We start from the raw sequence: 24,747 nt of genomic DNA on the forward strand, positions 1-24,747 counted from the left end.
ATTGGTTGTAACTTTCTGCATTGATTGATGCTGTCCTGAATGGCTCACCTGGTTTGAAAAGGCCCATTTTGAGGTTGAAATAAATTTATAATAAAATTTATTTAAATTTGTATTGCCTTTTTTTCTATTAACCGTTACATACATATGTATAAATGTATATATTATTATTATTATTATTATTATTATTATTAAGGTTGCTGAAAATGTGGTAGGGATTTTGGAGACAGGTATGGCTCAATGGAAAACGGTGCTGACAGCAAACAGAAAGGTGATCGGACAGATTGGCATTAAACGTGGAATATTCCAAGGAGATTCGTTATCTCTACTTCTTTTTGTAATGATAATGATGCCAATGAGCATCCTCTTGAAGAGAGAAAAACTGGGGTATAACTTTTGATCTGGTGGCAGACTCCTCAACCATCTACTGTTTATAGATGATTTGAAAATATTCGGTAGAAATGAAAAGGAAATGGAGAGACTGGTAGAACCTGTGGAGACATACTCAGAAGACATCGAGATGGAGTTTGGGATTAGTAAATGTGCGGTGCTGGTGAGAAAAAGAATAAAGGTTCATTCGAATGGAATAGTGATGCGAAATGGAGAAATCGTGAAAGAAATAGAAGATACAGGGTATAAGTATTTGGGAGTATTGGAGAGTGCATGCATCATGAACAGAGAAATGAAGGAGAAAGTCAGTATCTTAGAAGAGTGAAACTAATTGCAAAGTCGAAACTGTATGGAGGAAACCTAATGAAAGCAGTGAATGCATGGGCAGTCAGTGTTTTGAGATACAGTGCGGGAATTTTAGAATGGTCTGACAAGGATTTGCATGCCATGGATATCAAAAAAAGAAAGGTTTTAGCAATGTTTGGTATATTTCACATTCGAAGTAGCGTAGCAAGGTTGTATCAAAAGAGGAAAGACGGTGGGAGAGGATTGAAAAGTGTAAAAGATTGTGTTAGAACCGAGGAGATGTCGTTGAAGGAGAAAGAAGTGAGGAGTGGATGCTTAAGGTTGTAGCCAATGAAGTGGAGGTATGTGAGACCAAGACTGATTATGTGAAACGCATGGATAGAGAAAGGACAGAGGAACTGGCTAGGAAGAAAATGCATGGAAGGTTCTTCCAGGATATAGCAGAAGTGGCTGATGAAAGATCATGGCAATGGCTTAGAGCTGGGTATGTGGCTAAGAGTACTGAAGCTTTTGCTTGTGCAGCCCAAGAGCAGGCATTAGAAACACGATTGTTCAAAAAAGCAGTTCTAGGAGAGGAAGTTGCTGCAGAATGCCGTATTTGTAGTAAAACCTTGGAGTCAATTGCACACCTTTCAGCAGGATGTAGTGGATTGACCCAGAGAGAATACCGCAAAAGACATGATCGAATTGGACTCCGGATATATTGGGAGGTGTGTAAGAAGGTTGGGGGTGAAGTGTGCTGGAAAATGGTTTGAGGAGGTGCCTGATGAAGTGATAACAAGTGAGGATGGCAAGGTAGAGCTATGGTGGGACAAAAGTGTCATAAGGACCAAGCAATTGGAACAGTATTGTCCGGATCTGGTCGTCATTGACAAGGTCTCAAAAAAACTTGCAGATTGTAGACTTGTCAGTACCCTGGGACAGGAATGTGAGAGAGAAGGAGAACGAGAAATGGAGCAATTATGCTCCATTGGCCTTGGAGATAAGGCGTATTCACGGGGTTAAAAAACAAATAATCCCGGTCGTAGTAGGAACGCTAGGAGTAGTATCAAGTCGTCTGGAAGGACAATTGAAAAAAAAAAAAAAAACTACGAATCCCCGATGTTTTAGGCGGCTTTCAGATTCTGCTATTGTAGGTACCACCAACATCATTAGGAAATGCCTTGATCTTTGAAGCTCCTGGTTTGAAGCCAGGATTGAAGGAAATCCTCTGGAAATGAATCCCATCCCTTTCCAGGGAGACCTTGAATAACGAAATCAGAATTATTATTATTATTGTTATTATTATTATTATTATTATTATTATTATTATTATTATTATTATTATTATTATTATCATTATTATTATTATTATTATTATTGTTTTTATTATTATTATTATTATTATTCTTGTTTTTATTATTATTATTATTATTGTTATTGTTATTGTTATCATTATTATTATTATTATTGTTATTGTTATTATTATTATTATTGTTATTATTATTATTATTATTATTGTTATTGTTATTATCATTATTATTATTGTTATTATTATTATTATTGTTATTATTGTTATTGTTGTTATTGTTATTATTATTATTATTATTATTATTGTTATTATTATTATTATTGTTGTTGTTGTTATTATTATTATTATTATTATTATTATTATTATTATTATTATTATTATTATCTCACTAGGAGTTTTAACGCAGGCCATCTTCAAAGACTCCCTTTTGAGAACAGCCCGTGGTGTTACCTGGAGTCTGGGTGACAAGACTTTTCAAAATCAATGAAAAATATTTTATTGTATTATTAAGCTGTATTTTCAATTTACAAGAAAAATGTCAAGATCGATATGTTATCGTTTGGCTTAATAATATACGAGGGTCGTTCCAAAATTAAGGCCTCCTATTTTTAAACTATATAACTAAACAATGAAATGCTACGATACCAAGAGTAGTACGATTAAAACGAGCGTCAGTTTGTGCTATGGAATGTATTTTCTACATAGTAATCACCATTCTTAATGCACATTTGTTGGCTTCTTTTGATGTCTTGGTTGTAAAAGTTCAGAACGCACTTTGCATCTCACATCATCGTCGCTACTCTAAAACCGATGAATCCATATCCTAACCGTGCTGACAGTAATTGTAGCAGCTTCGTAAACGCTCAACAGGCGCCAATAAATGTTGATCAGTTTAATTTTTTTCAATTTTTTCATGCGTGGATGATTTTAATGACGTATCTCTACTTCTGACACGCGTCTCTGACAAGGGTTGCTTGCTTAGTCTCGCACCGTCATCATCTGTAACAGAGAGATTAAACTTTCAGGTCATGAATGCATAAGTTCAGTTATCATAACAATGCAATTAACAATCCTCTCTTATCCATTCGAAATGGATTACAAAATAGGAGGCATTACTATAGAACGTCTATCGTATTTATGAATTAAATATTTTAAAGTAGGTTTACATTATATTCCAAAATAAAACGTCTACGCGTTGCTTCTTGACGACGAGCATTTAAAAAAAATGAATGTCTCTAAACGTTTACTTCAGAATTTAAAATACATGTTTTGAAACGATTGTACAGGGTGGAACGATAAAGTTGTCGCACTAGATAGACGATTACTGTTTGATGAAAACCAGTTTTTTTTGTTGCAGACTATCTACTATTAATAGTTGGCCAGTTGTGTACAATTCTTAAGAGCGATAGGAGTCCCTTGTTTCTAAAAGTAACACAATGTTCAACGAGCGACATCGGAGATGCACCCTTGTACAATTCATACTCGCTACCGCTCCAAGTTATGATAGCAGGACCATTGTCACCATCCTCAAAATGTATATCCAGGCGGTTCTATGCTTAGGGGAACAGCCTGACTTTGGTGTTGTTCAAGTGAGGGTCATACCATGCCACCTCACGTCTTCAAAGTCGACTAGAAAGTCAACAGCTAAGTGTACCTGGATGCGCTGAACAGTCCGCTGATCTTTTGGTGCAATCAGGTGGCCGGTTGCAGATCCTAGGTCTGGCAACAGGTAATAGTGCTGGCCCACAAGTCCAAGAAGACCCAAGTTTGATTTCAGAAGAGCTAAGACTTTGTACTCTTATCTCATACCACTTCTTCCATCGACCTGAACCCGCTTGACTACTTCATACGTAGAGAACTTCACCAACATGATCACAACACCAAAGCCATGCACCGAGAATTGTCTGAGCCCCCGTCGGCACTTGTGGAAATGGCATGCTTACAGTTCTGGACCCGTATCGAGGCGGTGATTGAGGCTGAAGGCGGTTACATTGAATAGATGTCAGATGTACTACACAATCAATTTACCTGAATTGATTTTTTCAATAGAAGTTTTAAAATAAAGCTATAGCGTGATTTTCTTTAAGGGTGGGATTTATCGTTCCACCCTGTAAAAGGGGGACATTATAAATTAATTTTTAATTTGAATTTTATTTTGAAATGCAAGTGTAACGGTATGTCCAATATAAAATTTCATTTGTCTAATTGATATTTCCCTAACACGTCGAAACTTTATATGAAATAAATATAATTTATTTTACCAAACATAATATTTGGCAGTAAACATTTACAATGTTATACGATATTTCCTCTTCTCCCCCCTCTGTATATATATATATATATATATATATATATATATATATATATATATGAAAACAATATAGATTTATATCCAAATCAAGACAACAGACTTTGCACACAAAAAGTACTCCATGTACTTTAATATAAAGTTTTATAACGATCAAATATCAAATGTTACTTAACTTTACTGCTGCTTCACATAACATCCGGCCCTATATATATATATATATATATATATATATATATATATATATATATATATATATATATATATATATATATATATATATATAATTGTATTGATTATATTACAAGCCAATAAACTCAACTCATGAGATTTTAAATGAAGACAAGTTTAAAAATTCATTAATATTTACACAAAAATAAAATTAGCATGAATAACTAAATAGGGAGAAAAAGAAATAAACAAAAGACAGGGCAGACAAGGAAATGGATGGAGGTAATGTTATTTTCCAATTTACGACGTGATATTAACGAATAAAATGTAGAATAATATAGCAATGACAAAGACACTGGGGAAGAGAGAAAAGGGAGAATATTTAGCAGATAATTTGTAATTATTTGGTTATATTCTTGATTCTATCCGCCTTTTCCATTTGTATATATATATATATATATATATATATATATATATTGCGTATATGTATATATATATATACATATATATATATATATATTGCGTATATGTGTATAATGTATATATATATATATATATATATTGCGTATATGTATATATATATACATATATATATATATATATATATATATATATTGCGTATATGTGTATAATGTGAGTGCATGTGAATATCTTTGCATTTTCGTATGTGTGCGGTTCACGTTAACCGAAGACTATCTGGTTGTCGACAATTTACAGAAATAGGTAGGAATACAATAATTATTTCTGATCGTTTCTGTCACATGCTTGCGGTTATCTTCATTCTCAAACACCTGATGTCAAAGATCTTGAAAGGGTCCCGCCAGCTCCTTCGGTAGATCGGCAGTATTTCCCATCCTGGGTGGTCCTGGAATGAAAACAAACAGAATACTACTAAAAATGTTGAAGACATCAATGTAGATACGTCTACACAGCTTCATAAGAATGCTTGTCTGTTGGTCAGTGAGTGACGCTTTTATTTATAATAACTTTTTCACTGCCCACTCCTCATCTTATTTTAGATACGTCCAAGCACATCTATAAGAGCTTCTGTCCATCTATCAGCTACAATAAAAAATCACATTTTACGTGATCGGTCACGCTGAAGTATAAAGTAGCATTTCTGCCAGTGTGTCATTTGTAAATTGAAATCTCAGTTTTATCAGTCCATCACGCTTTTTCTTCGAAATGTCATATTCATCATTAACTTTATCGTGTAATCTGTCTATCACGCTTAATATTGAAATAGCATTTGATCTGTGTATTGTTTGATATTTAGCAGTGAAAAAAAGGAATTCGATGGGCTACACATAGATAAATTAATTCCATGTGAGGAACGCGATGCTTTCCGCTATTTTATATTGAAATGCATAATCTGACCAGAAATATATGAGAGAAATATCGATCAAAGAAATAGAACAATAGACAATAGGAAATATTAAACATTCCAGAATGACAGAATGTTTATGTAAATAGACACAACAGAAAGCGAAGGGGACATAGAGAGTTAGTCACAGAGCGAGAACAAGCTGCCAAAACATCCGCACTACATCCCGCCACGCCCTTTACTGTCAATACCCGTCATACTAAATCGAAAAGGCTGTCATTGAGAATTAAAAAAAAATAGCTGTGTTGTGTTTTATTCCCTTCCAAACGTATATATCGTAGACAGTGACAAAAATCGATTCAGATACTTAAAAACAAATTGAACGACCGTTTGCCGCGAATATATAACCTTATTATACTTCTGCTTACATAAAAACATTTTAAAATGTAATGAACTCACAATTACATGTAAAGCTACGCCATTCACATAGGTCATACATTCTATTTATCATCCATTAGATTTTGTCTTCCTTCAGCGTAACATTCATTGCGGTCCTCATATCAACAAGCACACAGCACGAGATCAAATTATTTTAGACAAAAAATAAAAGCGAGTATTCCCCAAATAACGCGCTATTTTTGTTTCACACATACAACGTATACGAAGTGAAACAGGAAGCAATTATGGATTGGAATAAAATAAAATAAATATATATATATAAAATAAATATAATGCAACCAGGTTATTTTCAAGAAACCTATCTCATTTTGACTTCCGCTTTATGCTGAGCGAAAGTGTAGCCAGAGTATAGCATAAAAAGTCCCTTATGAGAAATGTTTGCAGTTTCCTTATAATTGAAAATTTAATAAAGTCCATTAATTTTTTTTTAGTTTTGTTTTAGATGTACACTAGCAGGAGGGGGGGGCTGGCCTTAACGGGTCGTGAAATACGCTTAAATATGATATTTTAATTGGTCCAGATTGTATATATATTATTATAGTGTCGTGATTTCAAAAAGAAAAAAAGTATTTGGGTGCCATCAGCTAGAATCGAAACCGAAAGCAAAGCTGCAGCGTTCAAAGCTGGTCACGTTACTATTGTTCCAATGTGACACGTATATGAACTGAGTAAAAATAAACTAAGATGAATGTACATTGTGTAACGATTTTTTCAATTTTTACTCCTTTTTTACCCTTCAAAATTATTTAAACCGGCTGAAGACCCAATAATGGTCAATAAAGATCCAATCATTTGAGGCTTAGCGCCAAACAGCGACTTTTAGTTTCTGAAGAGATAGAGTTTGAAAGTATGGAGAAAGATAGACAGACATAGTGAGTTTTATAAATTAGATTTTTGTTTAGTTTTATATATTTGCATTAGAAATATTCTATTGAGTCGGGATTCAGAATTCTAAAATCATATTTTACACAAAATCAATTTTTCGGCGTATTCTAAATTTCATGTGATTTGATAATCTGTATATTGATTGCAGAAATGCCCCTTAGGACCAAAGTACCGTAGGTTTGCAGCAATAGATGCCACATATAAATTTATTATATCTAGACTATTAGTCACTATCTTATGTAATTTTAGAACGCCATTTTAGACTCATTTAGTCGTTATACTCACACTCGCACACATCTTTAGAGGAAGTAGTTCCTATTTTCTCCTCTATATTCCGCCCCCACTCATCACCGGGATGATTTCTGCACTTTCTACAGATATGGAATTTCATATTAACTGGATCATCTACTCATAGACATACCATGATCTTTCCATTTCCAAATTCAAAAATACTAAATGTTCATTTCTCACATTCCGCCAAATCTCATTGACTGAGAGATGACAATTCGTTCATTCCAGAATCTAAATGTTATTACAAAAACGAACGCTCAAGAATTGTTCAAATGTGGCGACACTCTCTACAATAAGCAGTCGTTTTAAATAAAATAAATCAAATACAAACATAACCAACTGTAACATATCGAGACATAAGGCAATAATTCTTTTTTTTTACATTAATGTATCGTAGACGTTAATTGTTCTCATGCAGTTACGCTACCGTGCCAAATCTTTTGTGTTTACAGAGATCGTACATGTTTTTATTAAATACTGTTTTCCGACACATCTACACATGCTGATAAGCCATTATTTCATCTTTTTATGCTAGATAATTTTTTCTTTTATAAAGTACGATTGACTAATAATCTTTGTATATACGCTAAATAAAAAAAAAACGAATTAAGCGAATATTATAACCGGGTCACGGATTTTACCAAAACTTTACACAGTGAACTATATTGTTTGATTCATAGTCATAACTAGAAATTGACATTTTATATAATTCCAAATCTACTTATGAATGATTTTGAAGATTTTAAATTGCCTATTCCTGATTATTTGCATAGTGTGTGTGCGTGTGTGTGTACTTGTGTGTGTGTGTGTGTGTGCGTGTGTGTGCGTTTGTGTTTGTTTGCATGTGCGTGAGCGTCCGTGTGCGTGTGCGTGTGCGTGTGCGTGTGGGTGTGCGCGCCAGTGTATTTGCGATACAAATCAATCTAATACTTGTGACTCAGGCAAACTCAGCCACGGCAACGCGTGGCCGAGCGGATGTTCATGTTTTTAATAAAAGAAGCAGCAAAAATACAGAAGGAAACGTCCACATAATATTTTAATTTTGTCCATGTTTTCTAATATATTTTTAGTCTAAATACTGTGTAAAAAACTGGAAATAAAATTTCATAGATTGCGACTGAATTGAGTATTAATAAAAGGTAAAAACTATTTTATGTAAACTTTTAAAGTAAACATTTGTTATATTCTAAAACTTCAAATCACAAACGTTTTTATATAAAATCTACTTTTATTATATACGATTATTCTAAAATTAAATCAGAGTACAGACATTTTTTATCTAAACTAAAAAAATATATTTTATTATATAAAACAATTCGAAAAACATTCAAAGTACAGACTGATTTATAAAGAAACGTTTAAAATATAATTTTATTATGATATTTTATTAAAAATTTCTATTGGCCGCATCGACAACGGGAGTGGATCTTAAGTAGATTAACGGGATTTAATGTTCGTGTCATGCGATATGATGAGTTTTAGTGAAAATAGAAAATTAATGTAGGTGAATATGTGACAATAGTCACGACAAAAAGCGGCCAAGAGTGGCGTGTTCGAAGCTCAAAACTCGAAACCCGACCGATATGACACAAAAAGGGGACATATGCTCAAATTCAACCGCGTCTTAATTTGCATATGTCGAATTTGAGCATATAAAAAGCCGATATTTCTTTGATTGGAGAGATTTTTTTTTGCTCACTTGGAATCATTTTGTAGATACTTCGCGAGTTAGTGGGAAAAGAATGAGGTATATTTTTTTCGTACGGTTAACTCGCGTATTAGAGGGAGAAAAGAACGGCGAATTTTTTGTGCACAAAACGGCATTCGGCAGTTTAAAACTTTAATTTCAACACTTCAGAATATTAACAATATCTATCACAAACAATAATATAAATATTAAATTCTAATGATATATTTCTACATAAATTGTGTTCTCCGCCTTTATGCGTTGCTATAAAGCTTATAACACATTCATATCTGAACTATTCTATGGCGTGATTAGCCACTTCGAATGATCGAATTAAAGACGCTGATACAAAAGGGGTTCATACGAGAAAATCTGAACGAAGCCAATCACACAATCGCCAAGTGAATAATTTATAATCAAGATAAGCATCGTTGTAAAGGCAAGCCATACAAGTCATCTGACAGTAAACTAGATCAACCAATTTGATATTGAAATTTCTTTTGAGCTAAAAGTTTCGCAAACTTGATTATAACTTCAATTATCTCCCCGTTTCCGAATGATTGAGCTTGGAAAAGAACACAAACTACAGGTAGGTAGGTTAAGTTCCAATTATGGCGTATCTGTTACATTCAGGCACTTACGGCATTGAAGTACGTGTTAGCTAAGTATATGGCTAGGGTTATGATTATCGTTAAATACTGTGATTTGTTGAATAAAATTACGGGTGAAGTTAGTGAGGTGGTACCAGGAATGTTAAAATACTAATAATACTATAATACCATTTTCCATTAATCAGGTATGTCGTTTCATACTAATCTTTTCGCTATGCCGATCTATGTTCATGGCATATATATGATAAATATATAAGCCGTGTGTATCGAAAAATCATTTTGATAAAGACATGCCCCTGATGCCAAATGCAAAATATATATATATATATATATATATATAATATAATAATCAAATGTTCAAAAAGATTATTAGAATAAAAATTATGAATCTGACATCAGGCACCTGCATGGTAAGAAATAACAAACTTGATCAACTGTAAAAAAAGATAAGTTAAATGTTGGATTCACACTTGAGAATCTGAACGAAGCCAATCACACATTCGCCAAATGAATATTCAATACAGCAAACATCGTTAAAGACAAGCTATACAAGTCATTTCATAGTAAACTGAATCAACCATTTTGATACTTAAATTTCTTTGGAGTTAAAATTTTCACAAACTTGATTATAACTTCAAATTCATTTTCAGCAAAAGGTGTAATCGAATCGAACCAAGTAAGATTTATTCATTGACACTACAATAACTGAATAAAACACTTTAGCGTTGTGGCTAAAGTAATTAAAGGAAGCGCTTCATTTTAAGAATTGGTTATATAATAACAATCGAAAAAGATACTAGGGTGCATTGATGATTTTGGCCAGAATAGAATCAATCAGTCGAATTCCCGTGCATCCATCTTACTCCTAAGCACGCACCATCTGTCACTGTCACCGACAATAAAATATTTTATTATATTTTCATATATCAGTGTTTCGTATTTCTTTTATGCAGAGCAGATATATAACACGCAGATTTTTAAAAATTACATTTTCACCCCAAACAAGGCACATTGCTACTGTCGTGTAGGGGGCTACTATCAGGGGCAGCAACTACTGGGGCACTATGTTGGGATTTGGGCAGCAAGATGTCGGTTCACGTTACACTTGAACTTCTGCATGTCAGTACAGCTGGGGAAGCAGGGACCTGGAATGGAATTCCAGAGTCTAGCGGTTCTTGGGAAGAAACTACTGACGTAAAAAGATCTTTTACATCTAAGGATCTCTACTGTGTGGAGGTGGGATTTAGCTGCCTGTCGGGTTTGTCGAGGGTGTCTACGTCGTGGGGGTACAATTGCCTGCAGTTCGTCAGGGCACTCACGATTAAAATACTTGTAGAACAGGCAGAGGGATGCAACGCTTCGTCGATGGGACAGAGGCTGAAGCTTAGATGCCAGTTCAGGGCCTATCAGATTGGCGACTCTCTTTTGAACCGTGTCTAGGAGCGAGAGACTAGCAGCAGATGCACCAATCCAAATGTGACAGCAATACTCCATACATGGGCGAATGGTGCCTTATAGAGATACAGGATACTTTCAGGTCTCAGTAATTTCTAGCACGGTAGAGAGAGCGTACCTTCTTCGCAGCGGCCCTGGCAATGTTTTCAATATAATTGTTCCAGCTCATGTTTCCTGTGAACGTTAGACCAAGCAGTTTGATAGATGTACTCTCAGACAGGGAGTCACTGGCCATTGCTATTGGTGGCAGAGAAGGTTTCTTGTAATTATTGAAGGAAACCAGTTTAGTCTTGGCAGCATTGAATGTGGCCATCTATTTTTGTTCCCATTCCACTATCATCCTCTAGTGTTTTTACCATTTCTTTAGATATGTGTTCATTTGTTTTTCTGTCATGCCTGTTATAGAGTGTAATTTCATCAGCATATATACCCATCTCAGAGGCAGTTTTCTCGGGGACGTCATTAATAAATATTAGGAACAATAGAGGTCCAAGGATAGACCCCTGAGGCACTCCCGCATTTATATCATATTGTTTCGATGTACGACCGTCGAGGACAACCTGTATCTTTCTCTCATCTAAGAAGGATTTAATTATGCTAAGTATTCTACCAGTGATACCGTATGATTTAATTTTCCTGAGGAGACCCTCATGCCATACCCTGCCAAAAGCCTTAGATATATCTAGAGCTACCGCCTTGCCCTCTCCTGCTTTGTCCAGTGAATGGTATATACGGCCAGAGATTACAATGAGGATGTCTGCTGTGGAACGGGCTTGTCGAAATCCATATTGTTTATCAGTCAGAAGTTTAGTATCTGTAAGGTGACGGACTAGAGCATGGTTAATCAATGGTCTCAAATATTTTGGCGAAATGTGGGAGGAGGCTAAGGGGGCGATAATTTGCCGGGTTAGTTCTTTTGCCAGAATTCTTGAATACTGGTACCACAGAAGCAGTTTTCCAACAGTTCGGAAAGCATAATTCATTAAGGCATTTGTTGTAGAGTTTGGAGAGAACTGGAGCTATTTCGGCTGAACACTTTTTTAATAGATTTACATTTTCATTTCATACAGTTGCAACTCATTGTTTTAAAGCATGCTGTATATTGTATATTTACACTTTAATAATTTCTTAACAAAAAAAACAAAACAACAACATTATTTTAAATTATGGAATCTGGTGTCGCTCGTTGGTAAACTTTCTGGCTACCTTTAAAATCTTTCTCCTAATCGTGTTACATACTGAAAAGAAAACATTAACAAAAAATAAAAGCAGATCATTACAAAGGTTATATCGATGCCTCCGTTCAGTCTTGAAAGTCAAAAGATACCCCTTAGGAACAGTAGCGCATGTAATTGTGAGGCAAGGATTGCGTAATCACCAACCACACCTCTCCTGAATCGGCACTGTTTGAGTTCAGTGGCAAAGAGAAGACCAGGACGACTGGAAACAATGCCGAGATAAGCGGAGAGCACATACAGCACCTGAATGTTCCAAATAGTCACCCATTTAGTACTTACCAGGTTCAACATTTCTTAACCGGTGATCCAGCGGCAACCGGTGTACAATGGTTATATATGTTTATACATATCAACATAACAATTCTAGATGTCACACCATTCGTTTAAATTATAGCTATTGAAATTCCAGATTTTCATACTACTCGTATCTTAGAAACGTATTATTTGTTTTTTTTTTTTCAAACTATAATTCTTTGTAAAATTTCATTGTTCTGGAGGCTAAAGGTGCAATCGTTAGTACGGACGACACTAATAATACAATTTCGAAAAAAAAAAAAAAACTTGTATCCATTCATAACTAGCGAAACGAGATCATGAATGTGAATTAAATAAAGGCTCCGTTTGAAATAACATGCAGATTCCAGAGTTCGAGAGAAAGATTCCCGAGACCGACAGAAAGATTCCCGAGTTCAACAAGAGACACATGAAGAAGGTCTAGAATTACATCGACTAAAACGTTATGAAATAACAACCAAGACGACAAATCCAAATAATACGAAAAATAAATCGTCATTTAAGAAACTAGAAACGTATTACAAGTACGTAATTTCATGCAAACATTTTACAAAATCAGACTAAATTCTATGAAGTCATCCTTCGAAAGTGATATCTCTATTATTAACCAAATAATGGCGACGCAATACCTGTCGCCTATTATGTTTGCAGATATGAATGGATGTAGAGAGGATTGTTATAATATTTTAATTTTGCTGTGTCGATAAGTGCCGATAGCAAACAATAAAAATTAAATGATGTTAGAAAACAGATAAATATAAATGTGAAAATGCCCGTTTCTAAGAATCAGAGGAGCTTTTAAGTGTCCCTCCTCCTAATAGATGACTTTCGACGTAATTCTGAGTATTTTGGTGAAGAGTTTTAAGCACTGAACGTAAAATCACACAAATTTCGAATTAAAAAAAGAACACGTGTCACGCCATTCTTTGTGTAATGTAAATGTGTAAAAAGCAAATCATTTTGTTAGAAGTCCTTCTTATCAATGCCACAATTCGTACTGCTATTTTATTTCAGAAACACGACAAAACATTGATCTATAAAACTTTACGACAGATTAATTTTGGCTTTAGTGACGAGCGACGAGGCATCCGGTCAGGGGAGAGATTGTTTGGATTTTGGTCGGAAGAAAGGCATGCACTCTTAAATTCGGTTACTAGTTCACCTCTGCTCGCCAAGAAAAACAAAAACAAAACAAAACAAACAAACAAAGAAACAACAACAACAACAACAAAAACTCATTGCAATTCAATCCGCTCTTATGTAATTATTTGTAATCTTTTGACCGATATCTATGTCGTTTGAAGGCCGACTTTATTCAACAGTTCCAACTTCTTTTATTTTTAACTACAATTCTCAACGTCTGTATTCTCTCGGCTGTCAAAACTCCTCTTGTCTGTGTCAATTCAATTTTTTTATAGCTGCCACTATCTTCGTATTAAAATTAATGTTGTATGTATATAAATCATATTTATGTGTATATTATATAAATTATCCATCTAAAGACTCAGTTTTTACTTTTCACTTTTCTTCCTGATCCCGCCAGGATTGATACAGGCTCTGCCGCTTGTGTAAATCGTATCTCATTACCTTCGTCATAAGCCCCCCCTCTTCATATTGTCCTCATAAATAGTGCAGATGGATGCGGGTCTTCTTGTTCGGGCACTCCTGTGGAGTGGAAGAGCAGTAATTTCCTCCACGGGCAAATTACGCCTAAAACGATTGTTGGGCGGTCTAATATCATCGTCGTCGTCATCAGTTATTTTCGAGCTATTAGTCTCAGAAGCATCGTTTATCAATAAACGTTGGCCTGTTCAGATGTTTGCTTTCTACTGACGAATCACTCGTGATACTGAATGGTATACAAGCTCCTGGAAAATGGCAAACATTCTTTACATGATAAGGTATTCCATCAAATATCCCCAAGTGTGGCTGTTTCCATGCAGTAAAGTAGCTGATCTCGTTGCACTTAAAACATCGTACATTTTTGCACTTAAAACTTCTGATGCCTAACCCCTCAGACCATGCATTTTACAGTCTTCGATAATATGACCTTGATAATCGCATCTGTAACAGATTATTCCTGTTCAAGAATTCGCTGTGCGCGAAAATTTTACATCACTTCAAAATGGTTTCGTGGTTGCAACAGTGTCCAGAGTTGTATTCCGTGTGAACACTCTCGCTCACGCCTGAAAACCGCCCAGCAGTCTATGCACGGTGCTTTTTGCAACTCATTGAGATGTCATTAGGGACGCTCGTTATAAATTCTGGCTACATCACCGTCTCAAAACCTTTCCCAATGAATCCAGCCATTCCTGCAATCTCTCGTATTATGTTGGCGTAACGCCCACACGTTTTCCTTCCTGCATCACTCGTTTCAGTTTTGCGCGTACAAATAATTCTCAGTCCGCGAAAGCCTCCTTTAATCGGGATTTAATGAGGTCGATGTTCATCTGATAAAATTCGTCCATCTACAGATAGAATTAAAGTGCATCTCCCTGCAAATATAACAGTAAAAGGCTCACTACATTTTCTATTAATGTAATTTCGCAACAAGTCGTACAATTTGAGCCAAGCTACCGCGTTATTATGTTGCTGTTCAGCTTGAATTTTGAAGAAATAAAAACAAAATAAAATTGAAACGGATAACAAAGAGGAGCAATGACACTTGATGGGAGGGGGGGAGCTAATGAGATACTTAGGAGTGAAGGGGCAGCTTCCGGTTAGCCGGGGTGAGGGATTTGAAATCTCAACGTCGACTAGTCAGTTAATAACGGGCAGCAATTGGCGATGCATGGACAGTTTTAGAATTTACAGCGAGACAGAGATCGAGAAGAGTTGCAAGATGACAGATAAACGTATCATCGATAGAACGCCAAGAAAACACACAATCACAAATCTAACCGTTAGAGATATATATGTGAAACATTGGCCTTATGTTTTTCCTTTCTGTTTTCCACGACATATTTTACTTCCATTTAAAGACTCGCGCGCGTTCTGTCAGCAGCCGCCAGTGTGAACAAAAAGATGATGACACAGCCAACGATGAAAGGATGGGGGATAGTAAGCCATGTCACACAAAAGTTTGAGATCTGCCGTCTGTCAAAGGGGCCATGTGTTGGCACGCACTTTTTTTTTTACACTGTGATCACCACTTATCAAGGCCCGGAAGCCATTCAGGGATAAGGGTTATTGCAAGTACATTACGTTAGTGTGGAGATTTGATGAAGTGTTTACTTAAAGGGGCGGTTCATTAGGAATTTGTTAACATTGGACTTGAAGACATCCAAGTTGTAGTCCGGTGAGAAGCAGGCAGACGGAACAGAGTTCCACAGGCGTGCAGTTCTAAGAAAGAAGCTTTGTTTATGGAATCCACGTTTTGATTTAGGCACAGATATAGAGTGGGGGAAAATTTTCACAGTGGATTTAGCTAGACGGGTGTTTTTCGTGAAAGATTGGCGAGGGGGGACCAGAGATTGGAGTTCAGACGAGCACCTGCCATGGAAATAACGATAAAACAAGGATAGGCTCGCAACGTCTCTTCTGTGGGAGAGAAGTTGCAGGGTAGAGAAAAGGGCATCCCCCACTAAGCCACGAAGTCTATTTTGTATTCTGTCAAGGCAGGATAGGCTGTTTTTAGCAGCTCCTGCCCAGATATGGCAGCAGTATTCCATCCTTGGACGTACTTGGCTTTTATATAGATAGAGAATTGCATCAGTAGTGAGATATCTTCTCGAGCGGTAGAAGGATCCCACCATCTTTCCAGCGACCTTGGCAACAGACTTGATGTACGTGTTCCATTTCAGATCAGGAGTAAAGGTCAAACCCAGAAGCTGTTCAAAACACGGGGCCTCATCCAGACGAGAGCCATCCATCATAATTGATGCCAGATGGGGATCAGAGTGTTGATGATGTAAGGATAGGTGTTTGGTTTTGGATGCATTAAAGGTAACCAGCCACATCTTCCCCCACTGAACCACGCGCTCGAGATCAGTGGAGAGAGAATCAGAGAGAACTTTGTCATTTACAGCCTTTGATGTGTTGCCGTAGATGGTCGTGTCATCAGCATAGATGTCAACGAATGCTTTAAGTATGTGTTTAGGGACGTCATTAATGTAGATCAGGAAGAGACTTGGGCCTAGGATTGACCCCTGAGGGACTCCTGCATTTATATTGCAGGCCTCCGATTTTTGTCCATCTACCACTACTCTTATGAGCCTATCGGAGAGAAATGATTTAATGATTGAGAAAACATTTCCAGTTATACTGTAGCTCGAAATCTTGTGAAGTAGACCCTTATGCTATACCTTGTCGAAGGCCTTTGATATGTCAAGAGCAATTGCCCTAGAAAGGAAGCCTTTGTCAAGAGATTCACTAATCCTGTGGGATATAACCGTCAGCACATCTGCGGTAGATCTTGCAGAGCGGAAACTATATTGTGTGTCACTAAGAAGGTTATTCTTGCTGAGGTGGTTGACTATTTCTATATTTAATATGGATTCCAGCAACTTACTCATAACACACAGGAGACTTATTGGTCTATACTGAGAGGGAGATGACTTATCACCTGAATTCTTAAATACATGGCAAACTGATTAGGATTTCCAGGGAGTCGGAAAGCACTTCTCCTTAAGGCAGCGATTAAACAGTTTCGTAAGTATGGGAGCAAGTTCTGGTTGACGCTTTTTTAACACTATAATTGGGATGCCGTCAGGGCCAGTTGCTTTACTGGAATCTAGGTTTTTGATTAGCTTGGCGACCTCATGCACGGATATTTGTATGTTACCTAGCTTGTTCTGTGTTATAGGAGGAAATATGGGGAGTTGATGGCCTTCTTCGCATAGGGTAGAATTAGCTGCAAAGTTCTTTGCAAATAGTTTGGCCTTGTCTGACGCTGACGAGATGACCTCTGGTCCATTGATAATGGTTGGGATAGAACGCACACTTCTGTTCAGGATCCTATTTGTTATTTGCCAAAACTGGTGGGAACCAAGCAGCTGATCAGCTACCTTGGATTTAACAGACTGGGAATATAGCTCTCTTGCATTTTTTATTACTCTTTTACAGTGGTTGCTGGCAGTTCTGAAATAACTTTGAAAAATTACACGGACTGACACAACAACGCTCTTATTATGACGAGAAAATTAGTTGAAGAATTTTAATATTATAAAGTCTGAGATAAATATTTCCGAGAGAAAGGAAATAAATAGTTTTACATTTCTTTTTCTGACAACGCTTATTGTTGAATGCGATTAAAAATTGATGTTTAAGATTTAATCAACGTAGAGAGAAAAGAACAGACGATGGGAATTCACGAAGAATAATAATCTCTCAATTACACTGCGAATATATGGATAATAACGATATAAGAATAAAAAAGAGCAAGAACCGATGCGTTATTATTATGCATTCAATTAACCTTCAGTAATAAAAAAAGACTATTTAAAACTAAAGTTTAACAGACCTACGAAAATGACATCTAAAATTAAAGCCTGACAGATCTTCGGAAAGGCTATTTGAAACTAAAATATAACAGGCTTATGAAAAACTTATTTTAAAATAAGCATAATAAATCTTCAGAACAGTACACTTACTAAGTGACAGACAACATCGTTTCCGTTCTGCTAGTTCTCCAACTGATTTGCTACCTGTAATATGATGCAGGATTAATGAATCTCTGCACGCAGGCTTCGTTTCTAGAACAATTGCTTTGACATATCCAAAGCTTTTGATAGGGTATGGCACAACGGTCTACTTTACAAGATTTCCAGTTATGTAGATCAGGAAAGGATTTGGGTCTAGGATGGATCCATGAGGGACTCCAGCATTAATACTATGAGCTTCTGATTTCTGCCTATCAGCCACTACTCTTATAAAGCTACCAGATAGAAATGATTTTATAATTGAAAAGACAATTTCCAGCTATACCATAGCTGGAGATTTTGTGGAGTAGACCTTAATGCCATACACTATCAAAAACGTTTAATATGTCAAGGCAATTGCCCTAGAAAGGAAGGATCCGCCTAAAAATTCACTAATAATATGAGATATAACTGCTAACATATCTGCTGTAGATCTGGCAGAACGGAAACTCACTGGACAAAGCGGGGAGGGCAGAGCGGTAGCTCTAGATATATCTAAGGCTTTTGACAGGGTATGGCACAAAGGTCTCCTCAGGAAAATTAAATCATACGGTATCACTGGTAGAATACTTAGCATAATTAAATCCTTCTTAGATAAGAGAAAAAATACAGGGTGTCCTCGACAGTCGAATATCTGAACAGTGTGATATAAATGCGGGAGTGCCTCAGGGGTCTATTCTTGGACCTCTATTGTTCCTGATATTTATTAATTACCTCCCCGACAAAACTGCCTCTGAGATGGGTATATATGCTGATGACACTACACTCTATGACAGGCATGACAGGAAAACAAATGAACACATATCTAAAGAAATGGAAAAAAACACTAGAGGATGACCTCCAATCTGTAGTGGAATGGGGACATAAATGGATGGTCACATTCAGTGCTGCAAAGACCAAACTGGTTTCCTTCAATAACTGCAAGAAACCTTATCTGCCACCAATAGCAATGGCCAATGACTCCCTGTCTGAGAGTACATCTATCAAACTGCTTGGCCTAACGTTCACAGGAAACATGAGCTGGAACAATTATATTAAAAACATTGCCAGGGCCGCTGCAAAAAAGGTAGGCTCTCTCTACCGTGCTAGAAAACTACTGAGACCTGAAAGTATCCTGTATCTCTATAAGGCCACCATTCGCCCATGTATGGAGTATTGTTGTCACATCTGGGCTGGTACATCTGCTACTAGTCTCTCGCTCCTAGACAAGGTTAAAAAAAGAGTCGCCAATTTGATAGGCCCTGAACTGGCATCTACGCTTCAGCCTCTGTCCCATCGACGAAACGTTGCATCCCTCTGCCTGTTCTACAAGTATTCTAATGGTGAATGCTCTGATGAACTGCAGACACTTGTGCTCCCACGACGCAGACCCCACACAGTAGAGATTCCTAGATGTAAAAGATCTTTCTACTCCAGTAGTTTCTTCCCCAGAACCGCTAGACTCTGGAATTCCATTCCAGGATTCTGGTTCCCTAACTGTACTGACATGTAGAAGTTCAAGTGCAACGTGAACCGACATCTTGCTGCCCAAATCCCTACATAGTGCCCCAGTAGTTGCTGACTCTGATAGTAGCCCCCTACACCTGAGTGGCAATGTGCCTTGTTTGGGGTGAAAATGTAATAATAATAAAAAAAAACTATATTGCATCTTAGTGGGTAGGTTATTTTGACTGAGGTGGTTTACTACTTCTCTATTTAACATAGATTTCAGCAACTTACTCATGACGCACATGAGACTGACTGATCTGTATCGAGAGGGAGATGACAGATCACCTGAATTCTTAAATACGAGACATACTGATGAGGTTTTCCAGGGTGTTAGAAGCAATTCTCCTTAAGGCAACGTTTAAACAGCTTTGTACATAGGGGAACCACTTCTTGTTGAAGCTTTTTGAGCACTATAATAGGAATGCCTTCAAGGCCAGTTGCTTTACTGGAATCGAGGTTTAGATTACCTAATCAACATCACGAACATATATTTGTAGGTCGCATGATATGTTTTCAAATACCGGAGGAAATACGGGGGTTGCGGCCCTGATCGCATAGGCTAGAAGTATCTTCAAAGTTTTTGGCAAAGAATTGGGCTTTGTTCGATGCTGACGAGATTTACCTCAGGTCCGTTGATGATTGTTGGGATAGAGCACACACTTCTATTCAGGACCCTGCTTTTTATTAATCAAAATTCCTAGGTACCAAGACGCTGCTCAGCTTCTTTGGACTTGAAGGACTGAACATACAACTCTCTCGCGTTCTTTATTACTCTTTTCAGTGGTTGATAACAGTGCTGAAGTCTCAGTACATCTATTACGTTGGACGCAATAGAAATAGTGATTTCTGTGTGCAATGGCAGCAGCACATTCTTGAGAGAACTACGGCTGACTGTTAGGTTTTTGCTGGAATTTTTTCGAGAGTACAGAGCGGTCTATACCTACAAGTAACGATTCCATCAGGTCTGATATTATGGAGGACACGTACTTTTTAAACATGAAACGTAGAGATAGATATGATATAAATGTATGAAAGCTATCCTAGTCAAACGTAGGATATCGATATACTGTACGATAGAGATGTATGTCAGAGGATTTATTACATTTTGTTTTATCTTAACAGAGAAAACTGAATGGCCAAAAGATTAAGTATGGACAGAGTAGAGGATGAACAAGTTGTGATAAAAACGGTCTAGGAGATTTGCATACTGATCATCAGTGTTGGGCACACGGGTTGGTTCGTGAACAATCTGAGTTAGATCATAAGCAATGGAGAAATCATAACAGAATCTCCCCTCTGTATTGTTTAAGTAGGCTAACCATTCCACATTGTGAACATTGACGTCTCCACGGACGTGAATGTAAACCGAATGATTAGCAGACATGATGTGGTAAATTTTCTCAGATATGCCCTTAAAGATAGTAACGCCGCTGTTATGTGGGCAATAGAGGACAAATATAAACGCACTGGAGTAAGCAAGTGCAACACAAAAGCACGTATCGGACAATTTAGGGTCTTCCCTGGAGATGTCCCGATCACATGGAAAGCCATCTCTAATATAAGCACATATTCCATGCACATAGCGATCTTGGGGGTCAGATTTGGATATTAAATTAGAATATCCTTTAATTACGAACTCATCTAGGGAAATAGTCAGTTCAGTTCTAGTGTTGCTGGTTTTGTTTCTTGTAATTAAATTTCAATTTCGTTGGAAGTTGGAGTTCTTGGTTTAATCATGTATTCTTTCTGGAGACTTTTCATGATGGAGTTTTAGGATTTGTGGAATGGGTTGAGAGAATTGGTTAGAGCAAGGCAGAGAGGGAAAGTAAGGAAAAAGATAAGTGAAGCTAGGCAGGAGCTTCTCAGGGCACATATTCTGCCGTAACAGAGGTCAAAACCGACTTTAAAACCTGGTAGCTGATGCCCTTTTATCTTCCCTGCAACATCTTTTTCCACACGTTGCTCACCTGTTTCTACTTTATCCTTATTTTCATGGCAAGTGTTTTTCTTAACATCCATGCATGACCCCTATAATAAAAACAGTCGTTTATCTACAACCATAATCACCATTTTTCCCAACACTCTATCTAAAAGTCTAAATCTAAATGTGGATTCCATGAACAGCGCTTTTTTTCAAGAACTACTCGAATTTGGAATCAAATTCTACTAATAACGATTGCAATGCTGTTGCCCCAATGACTACTATACACTTATGAACTCGAGTGACCTTCGAATGACCTTCGAATGACCCTCGAATGACCCTCGAATGACCTTCGAGCCTTGGTCAGTGCATAAGCAAATCCGATCTACAGAAATACTATGTAAAAATCAAGCATAACAAGCACAAAAGCCTATTTGAAACTGAAAGATAACATTTGGAAAGGCCATTTTAACTAAAGTATAACAAACCTACAGAAGAGTTATTTACAGACGAAATGTATCTTTCAAACTTCTCCTTGGAAGACAAACAAACTGAACATTGTTATATTTAAATTTACAACCACACAAACAAGTGACAAACGTGATGAAAATAGTATGAGGCAACACTTAGAGAGAAAGAGAGAGAGAGAGAGAGAGACAGAGACAGAAACAGAGAGAGAGAGAGAGAGAGAGAGAGAGCGAGAGAGAGAGAGACTCAAAAACAAATTACCAGAGCATTATGAAGATTCTGTATTGTTTGAATTAGTCTGACTACTGTGCGTATCTTCAATGCTATTCTCACAACGTTATAAGTACAATCTCTAGCAAATTTTAGGTGCATCCTGTACAACAATTTTGAACAGAACCACGCATGTAGACCTCTCGTACAAAAATGTAAGAGTGATTCTGCACAAAGACTTCACTACTATGAAAAATTCATTTGTGTGAATTTCCGATTAACTTGTTGTTTTTTTTGAGCTCATACGTCAAAATCGATGGTGTGTGTCCATCACATACACATACACGCGCGTGCACACACACATATGTATGCATATCTATATATATAGATTAAAAGATATTGATTTTTTCAAAATATAAAAAAGCTCAACATGTAGGGTAGAGCATAACTATATAAAGAAAATAAATATAGGAAAGCTAAAATATATGTTAGTGTATATGAATTTATTTATCAATTCAATAAGGGAAGACATTAATAAAGAGATTATAAATGATCTTTATACTTAGGTAATTCAAAGCTTACTACTTCTCATCAGTAGAGGAGAAAAGGTCTTAGTAACAAATATAAGACAATGCAATAGTTTATCAAAATATTATCATATATATATATATATATATATATATATATATATATATATATATATAAGAATAGTTGCTAATCGTACAGGCGTAAGGGAATGTAGAAGGCATTATAAAATGTTGATAACATCTGCTTGGCACATTACATATATATTGTGCATAAACATCTTGTTTATAGCATCTGTAAACTTCGAAAATTTGTTTTTCTATGTGCTGAAGAGCTTGCAAGTTGTTTAAAATGATAATTAATGAACTATTATATGCTTATGTGCCAACATTTAGCCAATTGTACGTAAGTTGTTATCAGTTAAAGTCTAACAGTTTGAAAATGAGCAACAATATGAGTGCCTGTTCCTTGTAAAGTGGTATCTATAAGTAATGATGTATAGTATTGTGTGTGCATCAATTTATATAAGTAGTAGGTATAATGCAAGTCGTCCATTTTAAACAGCGAATGGATAACACATACGGTCCTCAATTTGTTCATTATGAGAGACGGACGTAAGTATGTTCCAGCATATCCTGCGTGAAAGAGACTGCTTATCTTAAGTAATAAATGCTTGTATTTAATGTAACAGAAATGTGTAAGGAAAAATTCAAGATGGCGCCCGACTCTCTCTTTAACACGGTAAGTTCAGGAAAAGATCTTATAAATGTTGCAGCAATTCAATAATCTTTATACACCGGTTCTGCCCGGAATCCAACAACGGTAAAATATCCTCACACGGCACAGGAAGCAACAGCCACACGATTCCCCGGCTAACTCAATCGTCGCTCTCCCCACGTCTTTTTCATCACCCGCTTTTATCGTCGTTCTAGGCCGGCTAAATTTGCATATTCCGAGAATTCGTGTGACTTTGTTGCGAGACATCATACTTTACAAAAGACGGCGGCCGCCATCTTGGTCTTTCTTTTCTATTTTTGGTCGGTAACGCTGAGCTGGTCTCGAGGTAAGTCTTTTCCCCTCATCTGTCTCTCCCACGTATCCACACAACACGCAAACACGCGGGCGCTTATCTCCTGGATGCACGTTACACGTAATAAGCATTACATATGCTATACAGGGATTGCGTGAATGTGAACGCTGAAAGTTTGTATAACTTGATAGCAATCGCGCACGTAGAGTACAACTAATAAAAAAGGCATAACATTGGCCGTTAGGTTTGTTGCGAAGCTGTGGCCATTGATAGAAAGAATGAAAACAGGTAGAAATGAAGATAAAGTTACGATATTGAAAGATGAATGAGTAAAAGAAATTGTAAAAACAAATTAGCTTCGGGATTTTTGCGTATTTCTTTTTTATGCTTAAGTTCCCTTAAGATCAATATGTATAAACTATGATGGACCAATGAAAGAGAAATACGCTTATTTTCGTCATAATCAGTTCGACTTACATAGGGAGGTGGTATTCAATAGCTAAGTTCACGATGTACATAAATTTATAAGGCAACTGAGGTTAATATAACCATGCATTTGGCACTAAGATTGTTTACGTGACTTGACTTTTGAGATTAAAACCGATCTAAACCAAAAATTCAGTATATGGTACAATCACTTCTAGACACCGATTTTCATTAGATAACCAAAGTTAAGCAATGTTGAGTCTGGTTCGTAATAGATAGGGAACCATTTGGGAATATAAGGTGGTGTATGTAGAAAGACGTCGAAGATGTATA

At 36.6% G+C, this 24,747-nt stretch overlaps 1 protein-coding gene across 4 annotated transcripts in view; it reads right to left on the reverse strand.

Annotated features, from left to right (window-relative positions):
* Positions 1-5,060: 5,060 nt before the first annotated feature.
* The window catches only part of LOC145295859 (uncharacterized), a 790,170-nt gene continuing 770,483 nt past the window's right edge, over positions 5,061-24,747 (reverse strand). For 3 of the 4 annotated variants that reach the window (XM_080141589.1, XM_080141592.1, XM_080141590.1), the window contains one exon: positions 5,061-5,328. In XM_080141589.1, the coding sequence (XP_079997715.1) occupies positions 5,247-5,328 (82 nt within the window). In that variant the 3' untranslated portion in view covers positions 5,061-5,246. The remainder of the gene's footprint in view (positions 5,329-24,747) is intronic. The other variant, XM_080141588.1, reaches the window with a different exon arrangement.

This window comes from Euprymna scolopes, chromosome 16 (genome assembly GCF_053919585.1).
Source record: "Euprymna scolopes isolate OS-2025 chromosome 16, ASM5391958v1, whole genome shotgun sequence".
NCBI lineage: Eukaryota > Metazoa > Mollusca > Cephalopoda > Sepiida > Sepiolidae > Euprymna > Euprymna scolopes.